A 24,419-nucleotide genomic window follows, 5' to 3' on the forward strand; every position below is an offset into this window, starting at 1 on the left:
TCCTCATTGCACGCACTTTGCTGTAACAAGTTTCTAGGCAGCTGTGAATGGATCCACTAAATTTGTTATCTGATGTTTATGTAAATTGAATGAACATTACAACTATACAAAGCGTCAGATATCAACCGTGGGCCTTTTTCGCTTTACTGCAGCATTTACTACAAACTCAAAAAGCAAAATCCTGTAATTCATGTCCAATGTTCACAATGAGAGCCCCTAAACTTTGCGAAGCCAAAACGGGACATGCTGCAGATCTCTCACTTAAATTTGCCCATCATTTTTTTCTTGATTTTTTTTTTTTCTTTAAGCACTAGAAAATTATAGAATTTTCTTGTCATTCTATACAGCAACATAATACTGCCAACTTGATCCAAGAGCAAAGAAATTAATTATTATGGTTAAATACAAAATATCTTTTAAAATATTTAAAATATACTTTTATTTTATACATTATGCAGACTGGTTAACAATTTCAATGATAACAAAAATAAGTATTCCGTGAAATGCCTATTTTTTTTTTTTTTTTTCAAATCACATGGATGGCAGTATGACAGGGAAAAAGCAAGCGAACACACACATGCACACGCGCACACGCTCATTCACACGCTTGCACGCAATTTGAAACGCTTTTCTGAGTGATGTTTGGATAGATGACTCTTTAACACAGGTACATCCTGCTTCCCAGATTTTCTACAGCCAATGAGCTTCTGTGTTGGACAATATTGCTCAAGCTTTCATGCATTATGATGTCAGGAAGTATCATATCTCTCCATTCCAAAGCATATGGTATCTTAGAAGTTTAATTTTTCCTAAAATTGTTCCATACATATCACACATTACCATAGAGTATCTTTCACCTAAGCTAATCCAAATCATTACATATCTAGAGCTGTCCTCTACTTTGCAACCATCTACGTTTAACCGTTAAAATTATCTGTACACATTTAGCTTGTTCATCGAAATGCTTGTGAGCATTTATTGCTTCCCGAAGTTACCTGGGGTTTAGGTTTAGGGTATAGACACGCAACATTACAGTAGTAGCTAACGTGTGTCTTTGTGTTCGCGTTTGGACCCTGTTTTTTTAGTCTACATCGCCTGAAAATAGTTCCCTAATTCAAAGTCGCACCTGCGTGAAACCTGGGTCACACAACATCATTTAAGGTATTTGATATATCAGACAAACATTCAAAACATGATGCACATTTCGACACTTGAGATATCAAACATTTTGGTGGTGTTTCAAAGTAACTCCTTAGGCTTATCGTTACTGGTGTGTTTCAAAAAGGCCACTCGATAGCTAAAAATTCTCTTTGAATCCAATCACGATAAAAATACGGTAACAAGGTGCTTTTTAAGTTGATACATCAAATACTGAAACGCTCATCCAACCCAGGTCTCCGTTTGACCTGCATTACACCGATGGTTTTTATCGATACTGTACAAAGCTCTCCACACTCAGGGACGTACGTTACAGTGTGCTGAAAAGTTCTGGTAAATAGGGCACTATGGGTTCGAACCAAGAGCGATACGGTTTCTTTGATCGATTCGTCGGAAAATGAAAACAGTTCAGAGCCATTGAGCGTCTTTTACCACCTCGCGTGGAACTCCTGATTTGGAGCAGAACAGCTCAGGTGACACATAAACATGACAAAAAAGAATAAATAGAACAGTTCTCGTAAAACTGCCATACTGGTTTTGGTAAAGTCAAAAAACAATATAAAAAGCGTTTACAAAACATTCATGTCTGCTCAAACAGAACCACGTGGGACAGAGGGGTGAACGCACCCCTTGAAAGCACTCCACAAGCGGACCACATGTTCCAACAAACGACAAGAGAGTTCCATGATGTCAACGGAGGAAAGGCTGGCGGGACCGAGACTCACTGGGGAGGATGGGGTAGAGGCTGCCCCCGTGGACTGGTTTCTTGATGGACTGATGGATTTGGGAGGTTTTAGGGGGTGACTCTGATGGGTCGTGCATGGTGCTACTTGAACATGGAAAAAGTTATTATACCATGTTCCAACCAGGTAAGATGTGATAGATGAGAAACACAAGTATTATCTCGCTCTATATACTGCATTAAGAAATTGAAGCCTAAAAAGTCAATTAAAATTCAATTTAAATTAAAAGGCAGTACAACAAACACTACCCTTTATTAATATCATATATAATTGTATATAATATTTTTAACATACTTCAAAAATCAGCTTCATTTTCTTAATGCAAAATATCTTCTTTTTTTAATTTTGGGTGAAATATGAAGAATTATCAACTTGAAATTACACTGTAAACACACCTGGTTAGAACATGGTATTATGATAGTTAGCTTAAAGTGCAGAATTAAAGCAGTGCGCTTCAGCAAGAATGCTAGGACACAAATATACACTCTTAAAAATAAAGGTTCAGAAAGGGGGGTTTCGTAGCGATGCCATATAATAAACATTTTTGGTTCTCCAAAGAACCTTTCTGTAACTAGTTCTTAGAGGGGTCATGAACTGAGAAACCAAAATTCCCTTGATCTTTTGACAGTTAAAGTGGAAGTGAAGCAGCCAGTCAAATTTGCATTATTTAGTAAAGTGTTTTCCACTTTAATTCAAAAATATACAATAAACACGATTAATGAAACCATTTTAAAGAAAAAAGGATGTTTTGTTATAGCTTTTAGAGCAAGGGCGCTGCCATCTTGCAGTACCACCACATGTGACGTCACGGGGTTGGTTCGCTCTGTTGGCCAGTTAAGTAATATAGGCATTTCTTTATTTTTTGAACACATAAATGTTATTTTAACACATCAATATTCTGGTATTCACCATAATTTGGATGAATAGTCAACATAAATATCTATATCACATTACCCTGCTAAAAAAAACAATAGAAGCCCAATATAAACCATCACAGAAATTATAATGGTTTCCATTAAAATACCATTATAAACCATTAGCTTTTTTCCAGTAAAACCAATACAAAATTCCTTTTTGTAGTGTGTTTTGGGCATTTTTCCAAGAGGATTTAACATTCCACCAATAGAATCCATCACATACCAGTAAACACCATTATAGTTTCCATTAAAACCAATACAAGTCCCATTATAACTGTTAAAACCATTACTTTTTCTATTGTGTTTTGGGCAGGGTTATATTGTTTTTTCCAGCAGAGTATCTAGGCCTATTTCACAAAGTTGTGATCATTAAGTTATAGGCCTATCACAAACATCATTTTCATAGCGTGACGCGCAACGTGATGTAAACAAACAACGCTTCATACAGTATCGTTCATGTGGCACCTTGTTATGTCAGACCTTTCATACATTTGCATTACACTGGCTCGATCACCAGTATTATGTAAAACCTGCGAATGTACCTGCTGTTAGGAGAATGCAGTGTTTTAACTAAACACCTCTGAATGATCAGGCAAGTGCTGCTTTATCATTCACGCGTGTTTTAAGCCTTGCCAGTTTAAACATTAAACTGTTTTAAGCCATTTAAATTGCGAGTCAGCACGAAAGATATTTCAATGCGGTACTTGCGCGCTGTGACAGATTGTTTCTTTGCACACACACGCGCACGCAAAAAGCGCTCGGCTCGGACTGCACGCGAGTACCAAATTGAGTCCGCTTTCTTGCCTGTTTAAGCCAATGCAAAGTATATTATGTTAATGGCTGTTTTGATGAGTATCCACGTAAACGCGATTTGTTTCCGACCCGCTCTTCACCCCAAACTGGAGCAGATTCACAACTTCTTCCACCTGTAACAGCAGTACCGCTCGGCCCCCTCGCCGTATCGGCGCAAATGCATGAGCAGTTGCACTTATTATGGGCTCAACAGTCCTGTCAAGTTCGTCTTCCTCCATTTAAACAAGCGTGTGTTAAAAAAATAAAGAAATACTTTTTATTTAACTATATTATTTAACTGGCCAACGGAGCGAACCAACCCCGCGTGTGACGTCACACCCTTGCTCTAAAAGTTATAACAACACATCCTTTTTTTCTTTAAAATGGTTTCATTAATCGTGTTTGTTATATATTTTTTAATTAATCTGGAAGTCACCTTATTAAATAATGAAAACTTGACTGACTGCTTCAATTCCACTCTAAGTGGTCATTGTACTATAAAAACATCCTGTAAGTTTGAGAACTCAAAACTTTCTCTTTATCTAAAAACAGCTTATATTGAAACCAATCTGCCAAAATGACAGTTTGTGGAATGTACAACTCTATGATGTAATAGTGTGGCTAAACACCACCTCCACAGAAGAAGATCAACACCTGCTTCTACATTGCTGCCTGTTTAACCCCGCCCACCGACTTGCGCATGTAGTGTTTACGAGAGAGATGAACTTGCAGATATACAAATGATGAAGATGGCTCCAAAGATAACAAGACGCTGTGCAGTGCCAAGTTGTGGAAAAAGTGTCTTTTTCATTGCCTTCCTTCTGATCCCAACATTGGGAAAGTGTGGATGAAATTTATTTTCAATTAATTTCTAGACCGTGTCAGTAAGAACTTGGTCCTTTGTTCATTTTGTTTTAGTGCGGATTCGTTTACAAACAAGGCACAATTCGACGCAGATTTTTCAGAAAGATTGAAACTGAAAGACGATGCTATGCCAACTATATTGGATCCAACAGTAATGTAGCAACACAAGTGTGATTAACTTTTCACTACTGCTTTGTCTGTTAAGCAGATCATTTGATATGAGTATTTATGCATTTTTAATCTAAATCACTGCAGCATCCATTTGTGAAGGGCATAGGCTGTCAAACATACACAACTGTTAGCCAATCATTAAAGTGGTTGTTTACTTTCGAGTCTACTATCCACCATGCCTATTCAAAGGAGCGTTCCGATGAGGGGGGTTAAAAACAGGACAGAAAATAGCCTATTACTTCTAAATTATGTTTTTTGATGAAATCTTGATAACATTATGAATGGACCTCAGTGAACAGTACAAAATAAAAAACAAAGGCAGTTCATGACCCCTTTAAAAGAACCATTATTTCTTAGTATGATCTAAAGAACCTTTTTTCACTATCAAGGTATGTAAAGGTTCCATGGATGGTAAAGGTTCTTCATGGATCCACTGATATCAATAAAGAACTTTTATTTTTAAAAGTGTATGCTACACTGTAAAAAAAAAAAAAAGTTGAGCGAAAAAAGTTCAGCTTCAGCAGATTTTTGAGTTTGCTCAACTTGTTTTTGTGGGAGATTCTCAAATTTTTGTTGTATAAACTTAAAACAACAAGTTGAGAAAACTCAAAAATCTGCTGAAGTTTGTTGCCTTAAAATTTTAAGTTGGCTCAACTTTTTTTTTTTACAGTGTAGTGTTGGATGATATCAATGAGTTGGGAGACACTATTAACTCAATAAATAAAGAGTGGCTAAGGTGTAAATCAATTGTGGTCATACTCATTAAGAAGTGTAGCACAAGACCTTGAATATAGAGACAAGACGTCTTAATACCAGTGGGATGATATTGTAAGAATGATGAGGACTTGCACAAATAGCTATATTGCCAGTTATTAGCAAAACATTGGTGCGCAGAGATAACACTGTCTAGACGAAGGAGAAATTAATGAGATGCACACAAGGTTAGTGTAATGAAGGGTTAGTGAGAAGACTGAGGACTTGATTAAGGGAAGGAACATGCAAAGATGTGAGGAAGGAAATGGTTTGAGGAAAGACAAAGTTATGAGGATGATAGGTTGTTTGCAAAGGGTAGAACAGTATAAGACATTGTAGCTGGTTTTAAACTTCATCAATTGTTCTGTATTACTTTTTAAACAGTCATTTTTTTTTTACAAAAGACATTAAAGTTTTAATTTTTTTTTTGTTTCTTGGTCACACAACATTTTAAATGTTTTGCTGAGTAACGCACCAGATAAAGTCTAATAAACCAACTTTTAAGGAAATTGCAGGGCAAAGAACTATGACACGGGCAAGAAATTAAGAAAAATGGGGCATGATGAGAACTGTAACATATGAAGGGGGTGGGGCGGGGCATTTTTGGGAACCTCCTTCTGGCAGTGGAACAGCAACACTTAGAAAGCCAGCAGAGCTGGAACTGAGTGGGCGTGGAGTGGAGTTGATACACAATGCTCTTGTCGGAGTAGAAGGCCATTTCAGATGTCTCAGTGTTGTGAGGTGTTTAAATGTGTTCTGAATGCACGTGAGTGTCTGCATACATGACAATGACTTTGAGTGTTTGTGTATCAGTTTGTGTGTGTTTATGCACAGATGTGTGTTTTAGAGATAGATGCATCGCTCAGTGTGTTTGTGTCTAATGTTTTGTATATATGTGTGTCAATGTCTGAGGATGTTTCGATAGCATATGAGGATGAAGGCATTTAGCAGACAGCCAGGTCACAGTGCTGGAGGCTGACCCTTAGTTGGATGACCTCTGACCTCTAGGGTTCAGCTACGACCTCTCCACCTGGCTGGGCTCCTGTGACTCTGAAAATGTCAAAAGAGGAGAAATACATAATGTAAAAAGCTGAAAATCTAACAATAGCATCACTGTGTACATTAGGGCATGCATGTAACGCAAGTAAGCTAAAAAGAATTCACCACAAATTCAAATAAGATCACAACACTATGCTGGGCTCAAATGACAGCAGACTGTTCTTTGTGAAAAATTATAGTAATAATCAATGATCCATGACTGATAGGCTTAAATTCTGAGTAAAATTTGGGACTTTATCAAACACCATACTGTACAAATGTCACCATCGAATTCTGCTATCAAATGCTACCCACAGTAAATACAAAAGCTGCTGTAACAGTTTCTCACCTTTTAGGATTGCCTGGTCGTCTTTTGTTTCTTTAGGTTCACTGGTGACTGCAGGGTGAGCGCTGCCCTCTTTATCCTCTACCTTTGTGATATTTGAAGAATCCTGTGGGCCAGGAAGGGGGCATTCTTCCTCCCATCCATATTCTCCCCACCTTCCCACCCCGTGCAGTCCATCCCAAGAGTCTGAGCTACGGAGGCTAAGGCGTCTCATTCGTGAGACAGTGTCCACTTCCCTCATGCGGGCAAGTCTCTCCTCTGAGCCATGCCCGGGCGGGGCTGTAAAAAGAGCCTCTATTCTTTGGGAAAGTACACGGCTCCGTCTATCTACACTTGAAACCTGACCTTCACCTGGACCTTGACTCTGACCCTTATCAATGCCTTGGCTAGAAACAGCTTGTGTTTTATCTTTTCCACTGTATCAGTACTAGAGACTGGACTGCTATGTTCTTCACCAAGACCCTGCTCAGGCGTAAGTGTTTTCTGTTTTGTCTCTGAATCTGCCTCTTTGTTGCCAGTGTCTTGGGTATTTTTATCTAATTCCCAGTCTGAATCATCTGTGCCTTGCCCATCAATCCCACACCCACGCCAACCCCCCAGACCCCGTTTTTCACCACCTCCTTCCTGTCTATCGTTGTCTAAACCCCATCTCTCTCCACCAATACCCCATCTCTCAGCATCAAGGGACCGCCTCTCTCTGGACCAGAATCCACCTTGACCCAAACTTTCCCTTCCCACCCACCCCTCTCCCAATCCAACCCTAAAGATAATCTACGATTAAGGTAAGGAAGTAAAGAAAGGGGAAGGTGATCTGGTGGAAATTCAGGACGTAGCTCTGAATCTAAACCTGAATGAGTCCACATTGCAGCCTTATTTGCCCTCAAGATCACATTTGGTTCTTTCTTTTCCTCTGAGGTTATATCACTATTTTGCTCTGTTCCTTCAGTAACAGGGTCTTTCTGCTCGCATTTCTCTTGCTCTGTTTCCATCTTTTCCCTAGAAGTTTCCTCTTCTTTCACTTTCTCTGTCACTTCAGGTTGTTGGCTTTCAGGTGTCTCTGTTTGCTCTGTTTCTGTGTCTTTTACTTCAGAAGGTTTCTGCTCAGCATTAGCAGAATCGTCTTTCATTTCAGTGGCTACAATGTTGCTCAATTCATTCTCAACTGACTCACAGCCAGGAATGTCTTTATCACCTTTAACCTTGTTTGACTCATCAAGGTTCTCTGCTGAACCCTCTCCTGTGATCAGAGTAGCAATATGTTTTTCAGCTAATGAAAGCTGCATCTGCCAGTCAGCAGGAACCTCTGGGTTAGCCTCTAAACCTGCTTTGTCACCAACAGGCTTTCCGGTTGCAAGGCTACAAAGTACACCCCTGTTACTAAGGAACCTGTTAGTGTGGCTTGTTACCCTCCTAAAGCCTGAGCTCCTTTCCTCCCTGAATAATGACATTGGCTCCTGTCTCCCTTCTAATGCTGAAGAACAACATGGCTGCTCAGAATCTACGGGAGGCCTACCAGCTATGGGCACATGCTGTGGGGTTTCGATGCTCATGGCACTTCCTGGTTTGGATTTGATAGAAGCTCGACTAACGGCCCCAGATTCACGGGCCATTTGGAGAGTTTGACAGATGTGCTCATAGTCTGGAGGGCTGGTTAGAGTGGAGGCATCTTGCATGGGCTGTCTGTCTGCCCATGGCACCTCGGCTGCCATGGAAGAGGTGGAGGAGGTTTGTGCAGTCAAATCGTCATCTCTTTGGGTCTCTTTGGGGGCTGGGATATCCAGCTTCACTGATCTGCAGGCTTTGCGTTGGGTTATCTGGGACATGACTGTTTTGTAATCTCTGAAACCTGGTTCTGGTGGGGGAGGAGCAGGACAAATCTCCTCTCTCAGCTGTTTGCTGAAGCTCACACTCTTCCCAGTTGATGGTCGGGAAAAGGCACTCTTCACCTCCCGGTATTCTGGGTCACTTCCAGGCACCAAGCTTGGCCGAAGAGCAGTTGCAGGAATTCCAAGTGGATCTGAAGATAACCTTGATTTGATGCGGTCAGGGATTTGCATGGAGGAGCGGTTGGGAAGGTTATTGCTGGCAGTGCTGAGCTCCAGGATATCTTTGTAGGCCTCATTAAGATCCTCAATGCACTGGTCCACGCTGGGGCGTTTACCTGCTTGGTCTTGCGCCTCCTTATTGATGGTCTCAAGATCCTCAATAGCATCCCACGGCCGTCGGCTTACTGGCTTCAGCAAGAACTGGCTAAATCCCTCAGAGTTTGACCCTGTGGCTGACTTTGCCTCCTCAGTTGGATCTGATGGTGGGGACTGAGCCGGGGGCTGTGTTGGTGGGGGAGGAGGAGGTTGAGATGGAGGTTGGTTGGGAGGTGGGGGTGGAGGGTGTGGCGGGGGATGTAATGGAGGTCTGTGAGAACCTGTGCTCTTGGAGAAGGTACCTGTTCGTGAAAAAGCACTGTTGCTAGATGGTTTTAGGCTTTTCTGACCCTTCATGGGATACCCGTAAGGGGTGCTGGGGTCAGGAGCTCCTGAAGCCGGTGGAGCTGCTGGAGTCGGTGGAACTGATGGAACCGATGGAGCTGGTGGAGCTGACGAAGACCCAATGGCCCCTGGGGCAGCCCCTGGAGCCACCGATGTAGTCTCAGCAGGAGCTGTTACCTCTGGGGCAGCAGGAGCATCTTGTGCTTCTGTATTGGTGGGGCCTGGATTTGCATTGCTCTTTGTGGGCTCAGGGCTCGTCTGGGTCTCCTGATCACGGTACTGGTCCCCTGGCCAAGCCCCAGAATACCGTCGGAGCTCATCATGTGGATTTGGCTTAATGATCCTAGACCGTGAGTTCCTTCTCCGATGCGCTCTCCTTGTGGCTATGCTACTGGACCCGCTGCCAAGTGTGAGTGCTTGTAGCTCTAAGTCAGTGGAGGTGGTGGATGTGCTTTTGAGGCTTTGGTTTGGCAGGGAGCCGAGGGTGTTGCTGTTTTCACTGGATGAACTTGGTGGAGGAGGAGGAGGAATTGGAGGAGAGTCTTTTTCTTTCTCTTCGTTGTTGTTTTGATCTCGAGATTTTGCACTGGACTGCGAAAGTGGCACAGACACAAGGCAAAAGATAGTCTCACTGAGTTTCTTTTTCACACTCTTTTTTTCAGGTTCCTGGACTGGTTCTGTCTTTACAGTTGAAACACTCTCTGAAGAACCTTTATCCATGGATTTGTCAGCCTTTCCAGACTTGTCGGTGATCTTCTCGGGTTTTATCTGGTCCGTACTGCTATCTCCTTTTGCCTGCTTGTCACCTTTAATCAACTTCTCAGTAAATTTTTCAGATTTACTCTGTCTTTCTAACATTTTATCTGCTTTAAGCTGTTTTTCTAAAATTCTATCAATCTTCAAGTGCTTCTCTAAGAGTCGTTCAGCTTTACTTTGCTTGTCTGAAATTCTATCTGCTTTTATGGGCTTTTCGGGGATTTTCTCTGCCTTGACTTCAGGCTTAATTTGTTTGTCAGTATACCTGTCGGCTTTGACTTGATCTGGGATTCTGTCTACTTGTATCTGGTCAGTTAATCTTTCCACCTTTACTTGTTTGTCTGTAAACCTGTCTGGCTTTACTTGTTCTGTAGGCTTATCTAATTTTATTAGGTCTGTAACTCGATCTGGTTTCACTTGCTCTATTACTTTGACTTGGTCTGTTTTTGTCTGTTCAGCACCTCTCTCAACTTTGACCGGCTCTGTTACTCTCTCAACCTTGACTTGGTCAGGGATTCTGTCTGCTCTAGTCTGTTGGTCTGTACTTCTGTCTGTTTTAATTATTGGTTGCAGGGGTCTGAGCTGAAAGGCTGGTGGGTACTTGGCACAGCTCTGGTCAGGTGCTACAGTTTCACTGCCTTTATTCATCCCCTTGTGCCAGCGGTTAGTATTCTCCTGTTCAGTGAGAGCCGGTTTGTTAGTGTCCGTGCTAAGACTCGGTCCCTGTGAAGGGAGAAAGGCACTATCATGTGTGGATTGTCCTAAAGTTGCAGCGCAGGGAAGCTCTTTGTTGACGTGTCGGATCTTGTCCGCGTCCGTGAGCGAGTTTCCACAGGGCCCCCCTGAGACGTGCCTGATACGTGGGTCTTCAAATGGGACATACTGCACAAGTCCTGGACGGCTAGGTACGACAGGCCCTGGATGCACAGGTCTTCTTGGAACCACTGCCATGCTCCTGTCTTCACGCCGTTCAGACCATGACAATCCTGAAGTCCTGGAAAACCACTGGCCCATCTCTGCACTCACAGGCTCACGTTTCCATCGGACAAGAGCAGAATCTGCTCGGTAGTTCTGTCCACTCCTGGGTGGCAGGAATCTCCTGTAGGAGGGGGGTGGGATGTAACCAGGAGGCTCCATACCAGTCAGTTCATGGTAAAATAGATCTGTCCTATATGATTCTGGCCTCAGGAGCTCTGCACTTTGGGAGTAACAAATGGACCGGTCTCTGAGCAGTTCTGAGCTCTGAGAGTAACAAAGGGATCGATCCCGTAAGAGGTCGGCACTATGCGAGTGGCTGAAAAAACGATCACGCAGTAGTTCCGCACTCTGTGAATGACTGACAAATCTGTCTCTTAGTGGTTCAGCACTTTGAGAGTGGCTCAGCATGCGGTCTCGAATTGGTTCTGCACTCTGTGAAAAGCAAATGGACCGATCTCTTAGAGGCTCTGCACTCTGAGAATAACAACCAGATCGGTCTCTGAGTGGTTCAATACTCTGAGGGAAGCACACTGAGCGGTCTCTGGGTTTGGACACGGGTTCAGATGACAACGTTTCCCAGCTCCCCCTGTTTTGCTGGTGAGTCTCATAAGACGGGGGCTTGATGGGGCGGCTGAACCGTGGCTTTGGTACAACTGCAGAAGGAGCATGACTTTGTGTCTGACCAATCCACCTTTCCCCTGCTGACCATTCACTGTGGTATCGACCATATGGAGCAGAGCTGCTGCTTCTTTGTGTAGGGGGGTGACTTGGGGCACCAGTTTGAGGCAGTTCTCCATAGTGGGGATCTTCTGGGGAAAGGACTCGAGGGAGCGACTGGGACTTGGCTCGCACTGTGGCGGACACACTTCCATCTGCTGGTCGCAGACGGTGTTGCTGCTCCTGAGACCAATGTTCAGCCTCTCCATCTGACAGCTGCCGGCCCAAGCCCACTGCAGGGCGCCACTCCTCTGTTCCCAGGCTCTGGCATTTCCTCTCTCCAGTCACACGTAACGTCTCTGGGCCTGAGTCTATAGGTTCCCGTATCCACGGGCCTTCCTCCCAGCGTGCCAGTGGCCTCTCAGCCCTCAGCTCCTCAACAGCTAGTACTGGACCTCGCCACAATCCTCCAGACACTCTGAGTTCCCTGGGATCAGCATAGTCCAATAGAGCACTGAAGTCCTGTCCCCTCCTTCTCCAGAATGCAATTTCTCGCTCATCTGCATGTTCAGAGAATGTCAGGCTGGGAGCATCATAGAACCTAGCAACAGAGACAAATATAGATCATTTATGAAGGTAGAATTGTTTTTTTTATACTGCAATCTGAAATCGCAACTTTAATGTTGCAAACAGATTAGGTCGCAGAAATTAATAAAATTATATTCATATAGTCAAGGAAACAAGTATGGCTCTAACACCATATGGGTTCATGCTATGTGTAATATGAAATGGTTTGTGTGAGTTCAATCTTTATAATTACTGACATGCTCACATAACAATTATAGTTCTAGCTGAATCTACACATTCACAAAGATCTTTTGTGATATGTAGCAGGGCATTTAAATAATAAGATTTAAAATGTTACATTCAATATATCAAAATAAATAAATAAAAAATAGTGATAAATAGCATAGGTCAACTTATAACTGTGGCATTAAAGAAAAACATTTTAAAAACTTTTAAATTTAAAAGAAACAAGCAAAATAATTACAGAATAAGGCAAAATTAGAATGAAATTTAGTCTGTTTAGCGTAATGACAAATAAAACACTTGTGTTAATAATAAAAAAAAAAATGGTTTGTGTTGTGCATAACGTTCATTTACTGTCACTTTACACACACTCAAAATGTACCTCAGGGCAAGCTATAGATGTGATTACATTCACATGGCCGATTCCTTTCAGGTTACAGTACATCAATGTTGACAGAGTGTCTAGATTTTTGTGATAAAATCACAGTGGAATGGATTAGGCATGAAATATGGATGAAGTCTATTTTAATTGATTTGTATTAGGACAGTCTATGACTCAGATTAACAGTTCAAGGTGTGCTAGAGAAGAAGTTGCGTTTATCATTTGATTCTTCCATTAAAACTAACCTCACGCACATTCAAAAGCAGCACACATGGCATGACATCCACCAAGATTCCAGGGCTCAAAACAAGGTGAAGTTAATGTGATGAACTACACCGGTGTGAACTTGAAGTGAACTGATTGAACATCAAGTAAACATCACTGCGGGCACTGGTAAAAATGCAAAAATGGCCCAGAAAAGTGAAGTTACAGTAGTTATGAGAAAGGCTCTAGCATCGTTGCAAGCAAATACCATTTGGTTTGATATTTTGTTACCTAATGCAATATGGCAAAAGTGCCCAGACACTTTTTATGGCCACTATTTTTGTTACAACAGATTATACAATATGGGTCATCATCATGGACAGAACATTGCATCCAAAATGATGATGAAACGCATGTGAATTCAAAATAAATCTGCTGATAACTTGCAAAATAGATGTCATTTATTAGTGTCAGTTGAATTTGTTTAACATTTGAATTAAGCAAATGCTTTGCACCCCGTAAAAGGAATGTTAAATGTTTTAATGTGTGTCTTTTAGGCTACATATATCTTGACCATGTTAGCCAAGATCGGTGTTCACCAGTGATGATTACCATAACTTTTTGAAATGGCTTGTGGCAGGGATATTTAATGCAGATTATTTAATGCAGTTGTTGATCATACTTTTTCTTTGTGTTTCTCTCTGTTTCACCGAGCGTGTAGTGCTTTGATACACTTATTTGGAAAGCGTCTTTACCTGCAAGTCGTTCATAAACACGTGTAGATCTTAAAGTCCTTCTTCACAGCCCCCAAACGATAAGAGGCAGGTTTTCTTTCTATTGCTAAATATCCACTTAATACAAAGTTTTAATGTGTTACTGTTTACAGTTTAATTGTGTGAGTGAACTGTTCTGACACCTGCAGCACCAGTCAATTTGTTGACTTGAACTAGCACGTATTATATTTAACTCATTTTATATATCACAAATCAATTATATTTATCTTTCCTGCCATTTCTTTTAATTTAACTTTTAGTGACACATTTATGTGTTATCGTTATGTTAGCTGACCATCAAAAATGCAGGTATAGTGAAGATTTGAACTGTCTACTTGCCAGGGTTGGGGAATACAGGTAATAGCCTTACATAATCAGGATACAAAAATCTAGTAACTGTAACTCATTAGTTACATTAAAAAACAAAGTAGAAAAAAACATTTTCATGTCTGGAAATTTCAGTTATTTTGTCAAAGGATCAGTCAATGAAATAAAGAAAGATCACAGCAATTCACATATGTTTCAACATGTAAGCTTTTAAAATAGACTAATATGTATATGGTGTGAGTTTTTTAATGTTATGTATAAACTATATTTTTTCCTTGCACATTAAATAAATAATGATAATAATAATAAAACTGCTAAACTGTATAGCCATTAGATTTTATATAAATATACATGGGCTGTAATATCTAGAAGGTGAAACAAGAAACGATTTTTAATCAATTTTACAATAGTTTTACAATAGTTTATATTTGTTTTAATTTTATAGCCATAATTAAATAAAAGTACTTTGATATTGCTATTTTGACTTTAATTACTTCAAGTTACTCCAAAGTAATCAGATTACATTACTTTTATATTGTGGTATTGGATTACGTTACTGAATATTTTTTGCACATATTTTTTACAATAAGTCATTTGTAACTGTAACGGAATATATTTTAAAAGTGGCTGACCCTCCCAACCCTGCTACTTGCACACTAAATTAAGCTAGCAACACGCTAGTATGATATAGGCCTAGGTTTAACTTTATGGTTTACAAATTCGTTTTAACAGTGAAAATAATTTTTTTAATTATTGGTTTAGAATCACATAAGAAATCGATGTGATTCAAACACATTTTAAAGGCAACAAATTAGATTAGATTTAAAATTATATTTAATTTATTTTTTACAATGGTCAAAATCCACTTTAACCAATTGGAATTAAATTAAATCCAAAGGGCCATTCACATCAAGTATGATGACTATAAAGATAATATTTTCAACACCAATGGATGACAATGTTCTTTGTGGACACTTGACTGTGAACACTTACCCACTGTCTGTAGCTAGAGAGTCACCCAGAGGTTGCAGGTCACCAAGGAAAGCAACAGGAACCTCCAATCTCCGTTGAATTCTTTCATGGCCCTCATTAATGTTGTTGTTGTTCTCTGGGTAAGCCTTCACTGGCGCCGGCCTGTACACCCCCATGCCTGCTTCTGCTCCCCCCTCCGTTGTCCCAAATCCATTCAGAGTTCCACCACCACCACCTCCAGCAGGCCTGTTCTCTACATTATCACGGCGACATTCGTTGTTTCGATTGTCATAAGGCGCAGAGGAAGAGGAGGAGGCAGGGCCGCTCCTGGGCAGTTTGTATCCATGAGAGATCAGCAGGTCCTCCACACTGTACATGATGTGTGTGTATGTGTGTGGACGGAGTTGGAAAGGGAGCCCAAAGGCGTGTGTAAGTGTGTGTGTGTGTGTGTGTGTGTGTGGCCTATGGGCAGTGCTGGTGCAGCAGGCGGGGACACAGCTGCTCAGCAGAGGCCATCACTGGAGAATAAGAGAGACAGAGAGATGGAGAGAACATTACACTCTAAAACAATAACCATCTGCTGTACAGAGACCTAACCATCTTCTTGGTTGAGCACATGAAAGTTTAAAGCTACATACAGTATTTATTCTTTAGATCTGATGCGGCCACACCCTGTCAGGTTATTATATAACCGATGCACAAAATCTTCCAAGTGCAAACTCAGAAGTGCAGCTTAAAGTCAATGTGATACTCTGCACTCATTACACAGACATTATCTGGGCCTGCGTGATATTTTTCAGCTTTTTTATGATTCTCAACATATATATCTCAGTATAAGAGGAACCAGATTCACTGTTGCCAAGCAGATTTTAAATGTTCAATACAAGTAAAATACAGTAACAAAATGATCAAGGCATGTTTTTCATCCTGTTTCTCACTTAAAGAACAGGAATTATGATATTTAATCATTTTGATCGACTGTATATACACTTATATAAGAATACAACCACATTTTAAATTGTGAGAAATTGGACACAGACACTTCTGTGTATTTTGAGTGACAATGCAAATGAATATTGAATTTTTAATCAAAATTTTGAACTGATTAATTGAAACAGTAATGGTCAGTCAGTAATCAAAGAAACGAAATGATTCAAAAAAAAATGTATCTATCTAAAAATGAATCTTACACCATTTTTGCTACTGAAGTTTAAAAAAAAATTCTGCACCACTAACAGAAACAAATGCAATTATAAAAATTGTTTTCAAAAATGTATTCTGAAAAAATAACATGAAAAATTTAGTGTGAACCAAGACAAGTGTCAATACTAAGACACAAGGAGCATGCATTTAAAATTAATAAACTGTGTGTCTGTCTGTATATATATATATATATATATATATATTGACTTTTAACTAAGAAATAAGTGCTCACGTTGCAATGGATAATGTTTAATGTTTATCTATACTGAAAATATTTAAGTGTAGTGTTTACTTTGGAACAAATTTCTCAAATAATTATAAACAGCAAGTAACACATTGAATTAAACATGAAATTCTGAGGTAGAAAGAATTTGTTAAAGATTTTTTTTAATGCTCCAAAAATCTTTGTTTTATTTACAACTTTGAAAAATCACTCACATGCATATTTAATAGTAAAGATTATAGATCACATATACACAAGAGACATACCTACTCACAAATCAGCAAATACTGATTGTTGAATTTATGTTTGAATAGCTGTTCAATAAATAATCATCTGGAAGCACTCTATCTGCATTGCCAAGAGAGCAAAACTGTGTGTTTCCATGGTGATTTAAAATAAATGAACCACACCTCAGTTCTGAATGTATCCTAGCAGTAACCTTTGATCCCAGCAGTGACCTTAACTTGACCTTGAACTAGGTTAAAAGAAAAAAGAGACAATGACCTTGACTCATGCTCTGCAGCAGCTCTGTGTGCATGTGTGTGTGTGTGTTTTCCAAAACACTATCTTGTTTTCTTGAGTAATGCTCAGACCGATTTGATGAGTGGCATTCGGTCAGGTTGAATTCACAGTGAGCCATGCAATACCGCCAGCTACGCTTGAGGCTTTGGCTAGATCCTTCTCTAACTAGTCAGGAGCCTGCTTACAGTCTCTGCACTTTTTTGTTGTCAACACACACACACACACACACACACACCTGACCTCCGGATGACCTCTATGCGAAACATGTGCATGTGTTCCTGTGCAATTAGACGCAGGATAAAATATGCATACTTTTGTCAGTGTGTTTTGTTTTGTTTTCCGTTAGCAGTCTGAAAACCTCTCTGTGGGTCGGTTATCGCATTGCAGAACCCTTAAAACCACCCATGCTTTAACAACCAATGCAAATTTGTGAAATATGGGGTTGAAATTACAGTGAGCTTGAGGATATTGCATTTCCCCTGCCAGCTGTAACTCTGATTGGTGTGGTATAGGAGTGACATCATCACTGTGAGCAGCCAATCGCATTCCTCTGAGTCTGAATCAGCTGTAACCTACAGCAGAATTCTAAAACTAAATAGAGAGTGAAAAAGTGAAAAACCCAACAATTCTGTTTGATACACAGCTCTCGCTCTTTAACTGCCTGTGACACAGTTAAACTAGCCACCTCCCTCCAATACTGCATTCTCAACAATACCAGTGCGAATGCAGGTACCATCGCAGGCTGATCGTATCACACCAGCAAGTAGTGCTCCCTATTCAGTCGTAGGGATCAGGGAAGAGAGGCAGCAGTAGTCAAAGTGTGATTTGACCATGACAGCTGCTGTCAATGATAGCACATCGGTGTTGCTGGGTAGAAAAAGGGGTGTTGCTGCCTCATGTTGATTGAATATGAGAGTGTCACAGCATCACCACTGGAATGGAGGTTCATAATTACAACCATTGACTGTATCCCAGAGGGGGACTTCACAAAACACTGATCTGACATCATTTATCTAATCATGTCATTTTCAAATCTTCTGTGTCATATCTGCTCACTAGTATGTGTATGTATATGTATGTATGTATGTTTGCATGTTCATGTATTCTTTTTTGTCTTACAATTTATCCCTCATTTAACACTGATCATTAAACAACTTTGTAAGCTGAAAGGTAATATGACAAAATATCACCAGAATTGCGTATTCGGCAAAATGCTAATGAATTACTGTTATGTATTTTCTTTTTAGATCTGCATTACATTATAAATGCAAAAATGAAATGTTACCATGTAAATAAATTATTTTCGTCTTATAATTTCACCTCCATTTAATATTGATCATTAAAAAAACTTTACAAGATAATATAACAAAGTATCACTAAAACTGCATATCCAGCAGAATTTTAATGATTTTTCATGAGTTATTGTTGTTGTTTTTTTCTGTACATCTGCATTACATCATAAATACTAAAAAATATATTCAAAACATAAATATGGACTTCACACGCCTATCATCATGGCAACAGCAGCCTTGATATGTGTCAGATAATACACACAAACTTCACACACTTCAGTAAAGACAAATCACAATGAAATGTTTTAATATCTCAAATGATTCTCCTAGATTAAAAGGAAAGCAAATTTAGATTTACGCTTAAAGGGACAGTTCACCTCAAAATTAAAAATCCTGTCACCATGCTGTTTTTAACCTGGATGACTTTCTTTCTTACATAAAACACAAAGCAAAGCAGTTAAGCAGAATGACAATCTCAGTCACCATTCACTTTCACTGTAAGCAAAAAATGTAATGTAAGTGAATGGTGACTAAAACTATCATTATGTCTAACATCTGCTTTGTGTACCACAGCAGAAAGAATGTCACGGGAGTCTGAACGAGAGTAAATGATGACAGAATACTAATTTGAAAGATAATTGTGCTTTTAATAACCCTGATTTTTCTCCTAAGTAAAAAGATCTGTTCTTACATGTGTCTCCTTTAGTGTTTCTCAAAGTGCAACGTTCTCAAATATTTCTCTTGAAATTCATCCAGGACTTAATTATTTGAGCTATGCTATTCATTTCTAATTCTAAACTCATATCTCGAGCAATGCTCTCCATCTAATTTCAGGAAAAACATCAAAGTTGAAAAACATAAACCAATGGACTTTTTAATGAAAGTTCAGGAGGAGCATCTAACTCACTTTCTACCGACATCCACCTTCACTTCTGTTTCTACTCACTTCTATTAAAGCATTCATTAATTAAGAAGTCCACAATATCTATTTAGAGTTGGGTCTTGAGCCCTCCATCATGGTCAACAAGCCAAATGTGTTTACCTTAATCTCACTCGAGGATAAAAACCTGAACATGCGAAAATCTCATAGCTGTAAAAAGAGCAATAAAACGATCATGTGGTCGAATACACTGTCTCTAAGGAGCAGGCCGCCTTGATGCTGTAGTGCAAGGCACAGAGGTATAGCTTCCATCAGCACACAAGCAGGTGATAAAATCACTCCTCCGTCACTTTTTACAGAATACAGCATTTAATAGGAACCGAATAGAGACTTTTCAATTATTATCATGTGTGTACCAGAATTAATTAAGAACTTGGAGCAAAGAGAGAGAGAGAGAGAGAGAGAGAGAGCTGAGGGAGAAAGAGAGAAAGAGAGAGAGAGAGAGAGGTGGGGTGGAATGGGTAAAGCAGAGTAACACCCAAACGCACCAAGCATTCCCTACCCTATGGGAGAGGATGTTAATATTACAGCAAGAAGCCCAACTCAAATGCAATTTCCACCTCTCTCACTTATTTCATTTCGCTGAACATCTCCACTGCGCCACAAACACACGCAGCTCCTGATGAGCATCAACGCGGCGCACAAGCGCGTAATATGACCTACAGCATCAGCATCAGCACCAGCAGCAGCACAAACGTGCTATGCTGGCAAAGCCATACTGCAGTGTGTGCCACAGTATACATCAAACAGGCCGTTCAGGAACGATTCTAAAAGTCAAAAACGCCACAAAAACGCAGACATTCGCGGAGCCGCAGGTACAGGAATCACATTGCACAAACTGAGTGGGGAAAATACGCTGTCATAATCTCGTTTGAATTTTTACACATCCTCCCATAGCAACATAAACACATAAATGGCCTAGACTCGCACCGGCAAACGCAAGGTGCGGGATGCGTTTTTTTTTTTCCAGCTCTCCGCACCATTCGCAAGATGCGTCTTTGCTGGAGTGTGTGTTTATCTTTTGCATAAGGTGGAAAACACACGCGCGCGTGCGCGCCCGCATTATACTGCTTGTTAATGGAAAAAAATACATGCATGCACTGGCTGGTTACATAGGTGTATATTCGGTCGTTAAAAGGCGCGACGCGCTCGGATGTCATTTCAAATGCATATGTCTTACCTGGAGCTCGTTTGGCGCGGCCGTCGCAGTTCGCCTGCGCCCAGCGTCAGAGGCTGCAGGACGCTTCAGCTGAGCATGCCTATATCAGCGGGCTCTCCTCCTCTCTACGCGGAAGGAGAAAAAACGGCGTTGGCGAAAATGGTTTCTCCCGAAGTGTGCGCGAAGTTTATTTTCCTTCGCCTTCGTTGACGTCAGACGCGCGTGAAATTGCTGCTTGATTTGACATTTAGTGGAGCTCGGTACGCCAGCGCTAATGCGGAGCCTTCCATGGTGGTGGCGGAGTGTGTTCTGATGTCAGGAGATCTACAGCGAGCGGGGTTCAGTTCATGCTAGGTGTGCACACTCTCGAAAATAAAGGTTCCAGCCCTTAAGGAGAACCTTCAAGTTCCACCAAGAACTTTTTTTATGCTCGAGCTTGTCAGAAATACATCTACTGGTGCTTTAAGGATCTGGAGAACCTTTAATATTACGCGAAGAACTTAATTCAACTTAATTCATGTTTCTTGAATGTTAGAATACCATCAATGTTAAAGAACCCAGAAACAATGCTGTCATATGAAGAACTTGTAATCTATCAACTTTTTGCCTATAGGGTAATGTCAAGAACGTTTAGCCTTGCCAAGATTTCTATAGAGTGAAAAAAATTTTTTTTATAAGAAAATAAAATAATAAAAAACATTATATATTAAAAACAGGTTCTTAATTTCCATGCATTTATATATAATATACTTACTATATATATATTTATGTTTTATGTTTATTTATATATTTAATGTGTGCAAATTAAGTTAATACACATATATACACACATCTGAAGAATCTGAAATGTCAAGAGCTTTATGTATCTCCAAAGAAGTAGGAAAGAGATCTTTACTACACTTTTACATTCATGCATTTAGCAGATGCTTTTATCCAACAAAAAATTACAGTGCATTCAAGGATTACAGATTCACGCATTAGGTTCAGATTGACTGTCTCTGCCAAATGACTTGCTACCAGAAAGCAGATGAAATTATATAATATTCCACATGGACAGACAGAGAGAAAGTCCAAAGTACTGTGCGTTTTGAAACTGCCCATCTGAGCATGGAAATTCTGATATCTGTCTCTCTTGTGTAAATAACACCATAGCCATTCTCTGAGGGACCGGCCCACTCACACACACACACACACACCTCATCACCATGGAACACTGACCCAGAATTCCCGGTGCTCTTGATCAGATCAGCACGGTGCGAGTGCTATCCACAATGACACTCCGTAGAGATGCTAGAGGTGAAGGGAGAGAGAGAAAGAGCCTGGATGTTGTTCACATGCAAACCTCCCAGCATGCCCTACATGAGACGGTGTCACGAAAATATGCGTACAAATTACCAATAAAATATACAAGTCTAAGTTTCTTAAATTGAAAACAATGCAATTCATTTTACCATAACTATAGTTTGTTGTCAGAATAAACTCAGTTTGCACAAACCATTTAAATAGACCACAAGAGTGTGTTGCAGCAGGCCTCTGTAGGGTTTCACAAGCTCATGTTTGAAAAACTATGTCAGTATTGTAATGAAGAAGAAAGGCAAGGAGGGGCGCATTGGACAGAAAAGAAAGAGAGCAAGGGAAACGTAATGCAAGATAAAAAACAGTGTCTCTTTTGTTTCTCGTGTTGCAATTTTCTTTGTTCTGAATTGATTTTGGAGGGAAATCTGTGCCATTTTTACAAGTTCCAATGCGTAAAATGGAACTGAGCTAAGTACCCTCTTACTGATAGCTGAAAGCGCAATCAGATTACTCAAGATATTTCATAAACAAGGTCAAAGGATGTGTAAAAGTTTGTGAACGGTGGGCGTTTTAATTCTGCTGATGTTTCTGTAGAGTGCTGCGGGCGCAGATTCAGTGTAGGCCTGGCTATACGCCGTTCAAAGACAACCCCACTGAGCTTTGGGGCTTATACAGATCTGTAGGTCTGTTACTATGTAGAATAGTGAAATGATGAATCTGTGCACTCAGCCTCACTGCAGCCACTGCCCTCTAGTGGCGCTTCCAGGCCTTGCAAGGCAACTAAACTGCAGAGCTGGTCGTATACAGCACATGGAGACTTCATGCAATAACCTTGCGTCTTAAATGAACAATGCAAACGTCTATTTTTAAATGATCAGTGTGCTATAAATATAGCGGATATGGTGAAACACTGAGGCGAATCGATGAAACAGAAAGGAGCAGGAGGAAGATGACAGAGGACGAAAGAGTCAGAAGGTCAGAGAATAGTCAATACGTTAACATTTACCCATAACCTCGCTGGGTTAAGAAGAGGACACTCTTTGCACGTTTGTGCATGTGGAAATGATGGTGAATATAGACATTCAAATATTTAGAATTAGAACTAAACAGATTATTGCTGAACCCCTTTTATAATACTAAAAATGTATCTGTTTAGCTCAACAGTTCACGTAATAAAACAGTATCAATATAAGTGAGTTTGGGGTGGGACTATTTTTAGCAATTCTGTCTCGCAATTCCGGTTGGTGCCACTAGTGGCGCCAAATCACAAACTTCAGTTTAGTGTTTTTTAAAGTGCCCCTATTATGGGTTATGAAAGGTTCATATTTTGGTTTTGGGAGTCCCCAAAAACAAAAACAGGTTGACGTGCAAGGTCAAAAAACACTTTCATTTTCTTATAATATGCATTTATTTTTACCTTATTTGCTCAACGACTCCCAAACGATTCGTTTTTCCAAACCCCTCCTTTGCGTGACGCTAATCTGCAGTGATTGGTCCGATTTCATTTAAAGCAGTGTTTGTGAGATTTTTTTTTTTTTTTTAACGCTCCAAAAGCGGCATCTAGTGGCAAATAAGAATTTGCATTTTCATTCAGACCAACGCGAAAACTAAGTTTTTCTCAGGTCTGCCGCGCGCAACAAGTGGGCGGGCAATATGCTAATGTATCGTGTTGACGTTTCAACATTAAACGGCTTGGGATTCGCTCAGAAACGACTCGTTTCAATATAAGTCAGAGTCGACTCTTTCTTTTGAGAGACAATAAGTTTATACTGGATGCACTTTCAGATTTAAAACTTTGCAGGATGTTTTCATTCACGAGGAGCTGTGTTACACACGGCATGAAAGGTAATTTTCAAAAATCCATAAGACAAATAATTTCTTTAAACATTCAATGTACACATCTTGATCACCAGACATTAGGTTGAATATAGTTTTATTAAGACTTATAATACAGAAATAGTAAAGCTTAAAAACATATATTTTAAAAATGTGAACAGCAGCAAAAGCAAGAGGAGAAACCTGCATGAGAGCAGAGTTTGTGCTTATCGTATGTGCTAAAGACATTCAAGTGAGCTACAAATCACATACAGGACAGCACACGCTAGAACACTTGGGGGAAACACACAGTTTCTCTCAGCCTGATTCAAACTCAGTTTTTAAAGGTGCACTCAGATATTTTTCCTTATTTAAAATAAAAAATAAAAAAATACACAAATAGATGAGTTGTAATTTTGAGAAATGTGTTTAAAATCATCATATGAGATAGAGAGTCATAATGGTAGTCTAAAGAAATCACTACTTTAATCAGCAAGGACACATTACTTTGATCAAAAAAAGACAGTAAATACGTTTACATTCTTACAAAAAAAAAATGCTGTTTTTTATTTTCTTTTTATAATTCATGAATACTGAAAAAAAGTTTCACCATTTCCAAAAATAAAATAAAAAAAATTAAGCAGCAAAACTGTTTTCCGCACTGATAATAATAATAAATGTTTATCGAGCAGCAAATCAGCATATTAGAATGATTTTTGAAGGATCATGTGACACTGAAGACTGGAGCAATGATGCTGAAAATTCAGCTTTGCATCACAGAAATAAATGATATTTTAAAATATATTCAAATAGAAAACAGTTGTTTTAAATGGTCATATTTC

General features: G+C 39.9%; 1 protein-coding gene across 1 annotated transcript; it reads right to left on the minus strand.

Annotated features, from left to right (window-relative positions):
• Positions 1-4,048: 4,048 nt before the first annotated feature.
• On the minus strand, positions 4,049-23,488 carry LOC131528666 (uncharacterized). Its single transcript, XM_058757991.1, has 6 exons — positions 23,180-23,488; positions 21,663-21,756; positions 15,149-15,645; positions 7,422-12,260; positions 6,786-7,198; positions 4,049-6,448 (listed from the first exon to the last, which is right to left on the minus strand). The coding sequence occupies exons 3-6, from the start codon at positions 15,502-15,504 to the stop codon at positions 6,414-6,416; spliced, it is 5,643 nt and encodes a 1,880-aa protein (XP_058613974.1). The 5' UTR covers positions 15,505-15,645; positions 21,663-21,756; positions 23,180-23,488; the 3' UTR covers positions 4,049-6,413.
• Between the last annotated feature and the right edge of the window lie 931 nt (positions 23,489-24,419).

The sequence above is a fragment of the Onychostoma macrolepis genome, chromosome 02 (assembly GCF_012432095.1).
Source record: "Onychostoma macrolepis isolate SWU-2019 chromosome 02, ASM1243209v1, whole genome shotgun sequence".
Classification (NCBI taxonomy): domain Eukaryota; kingdom Metazoa; phylum Chordata; class Actinopteri; order Cypriniformes; family Cyprinidae; genus Onychostoma; species Onychostoma macrolepis.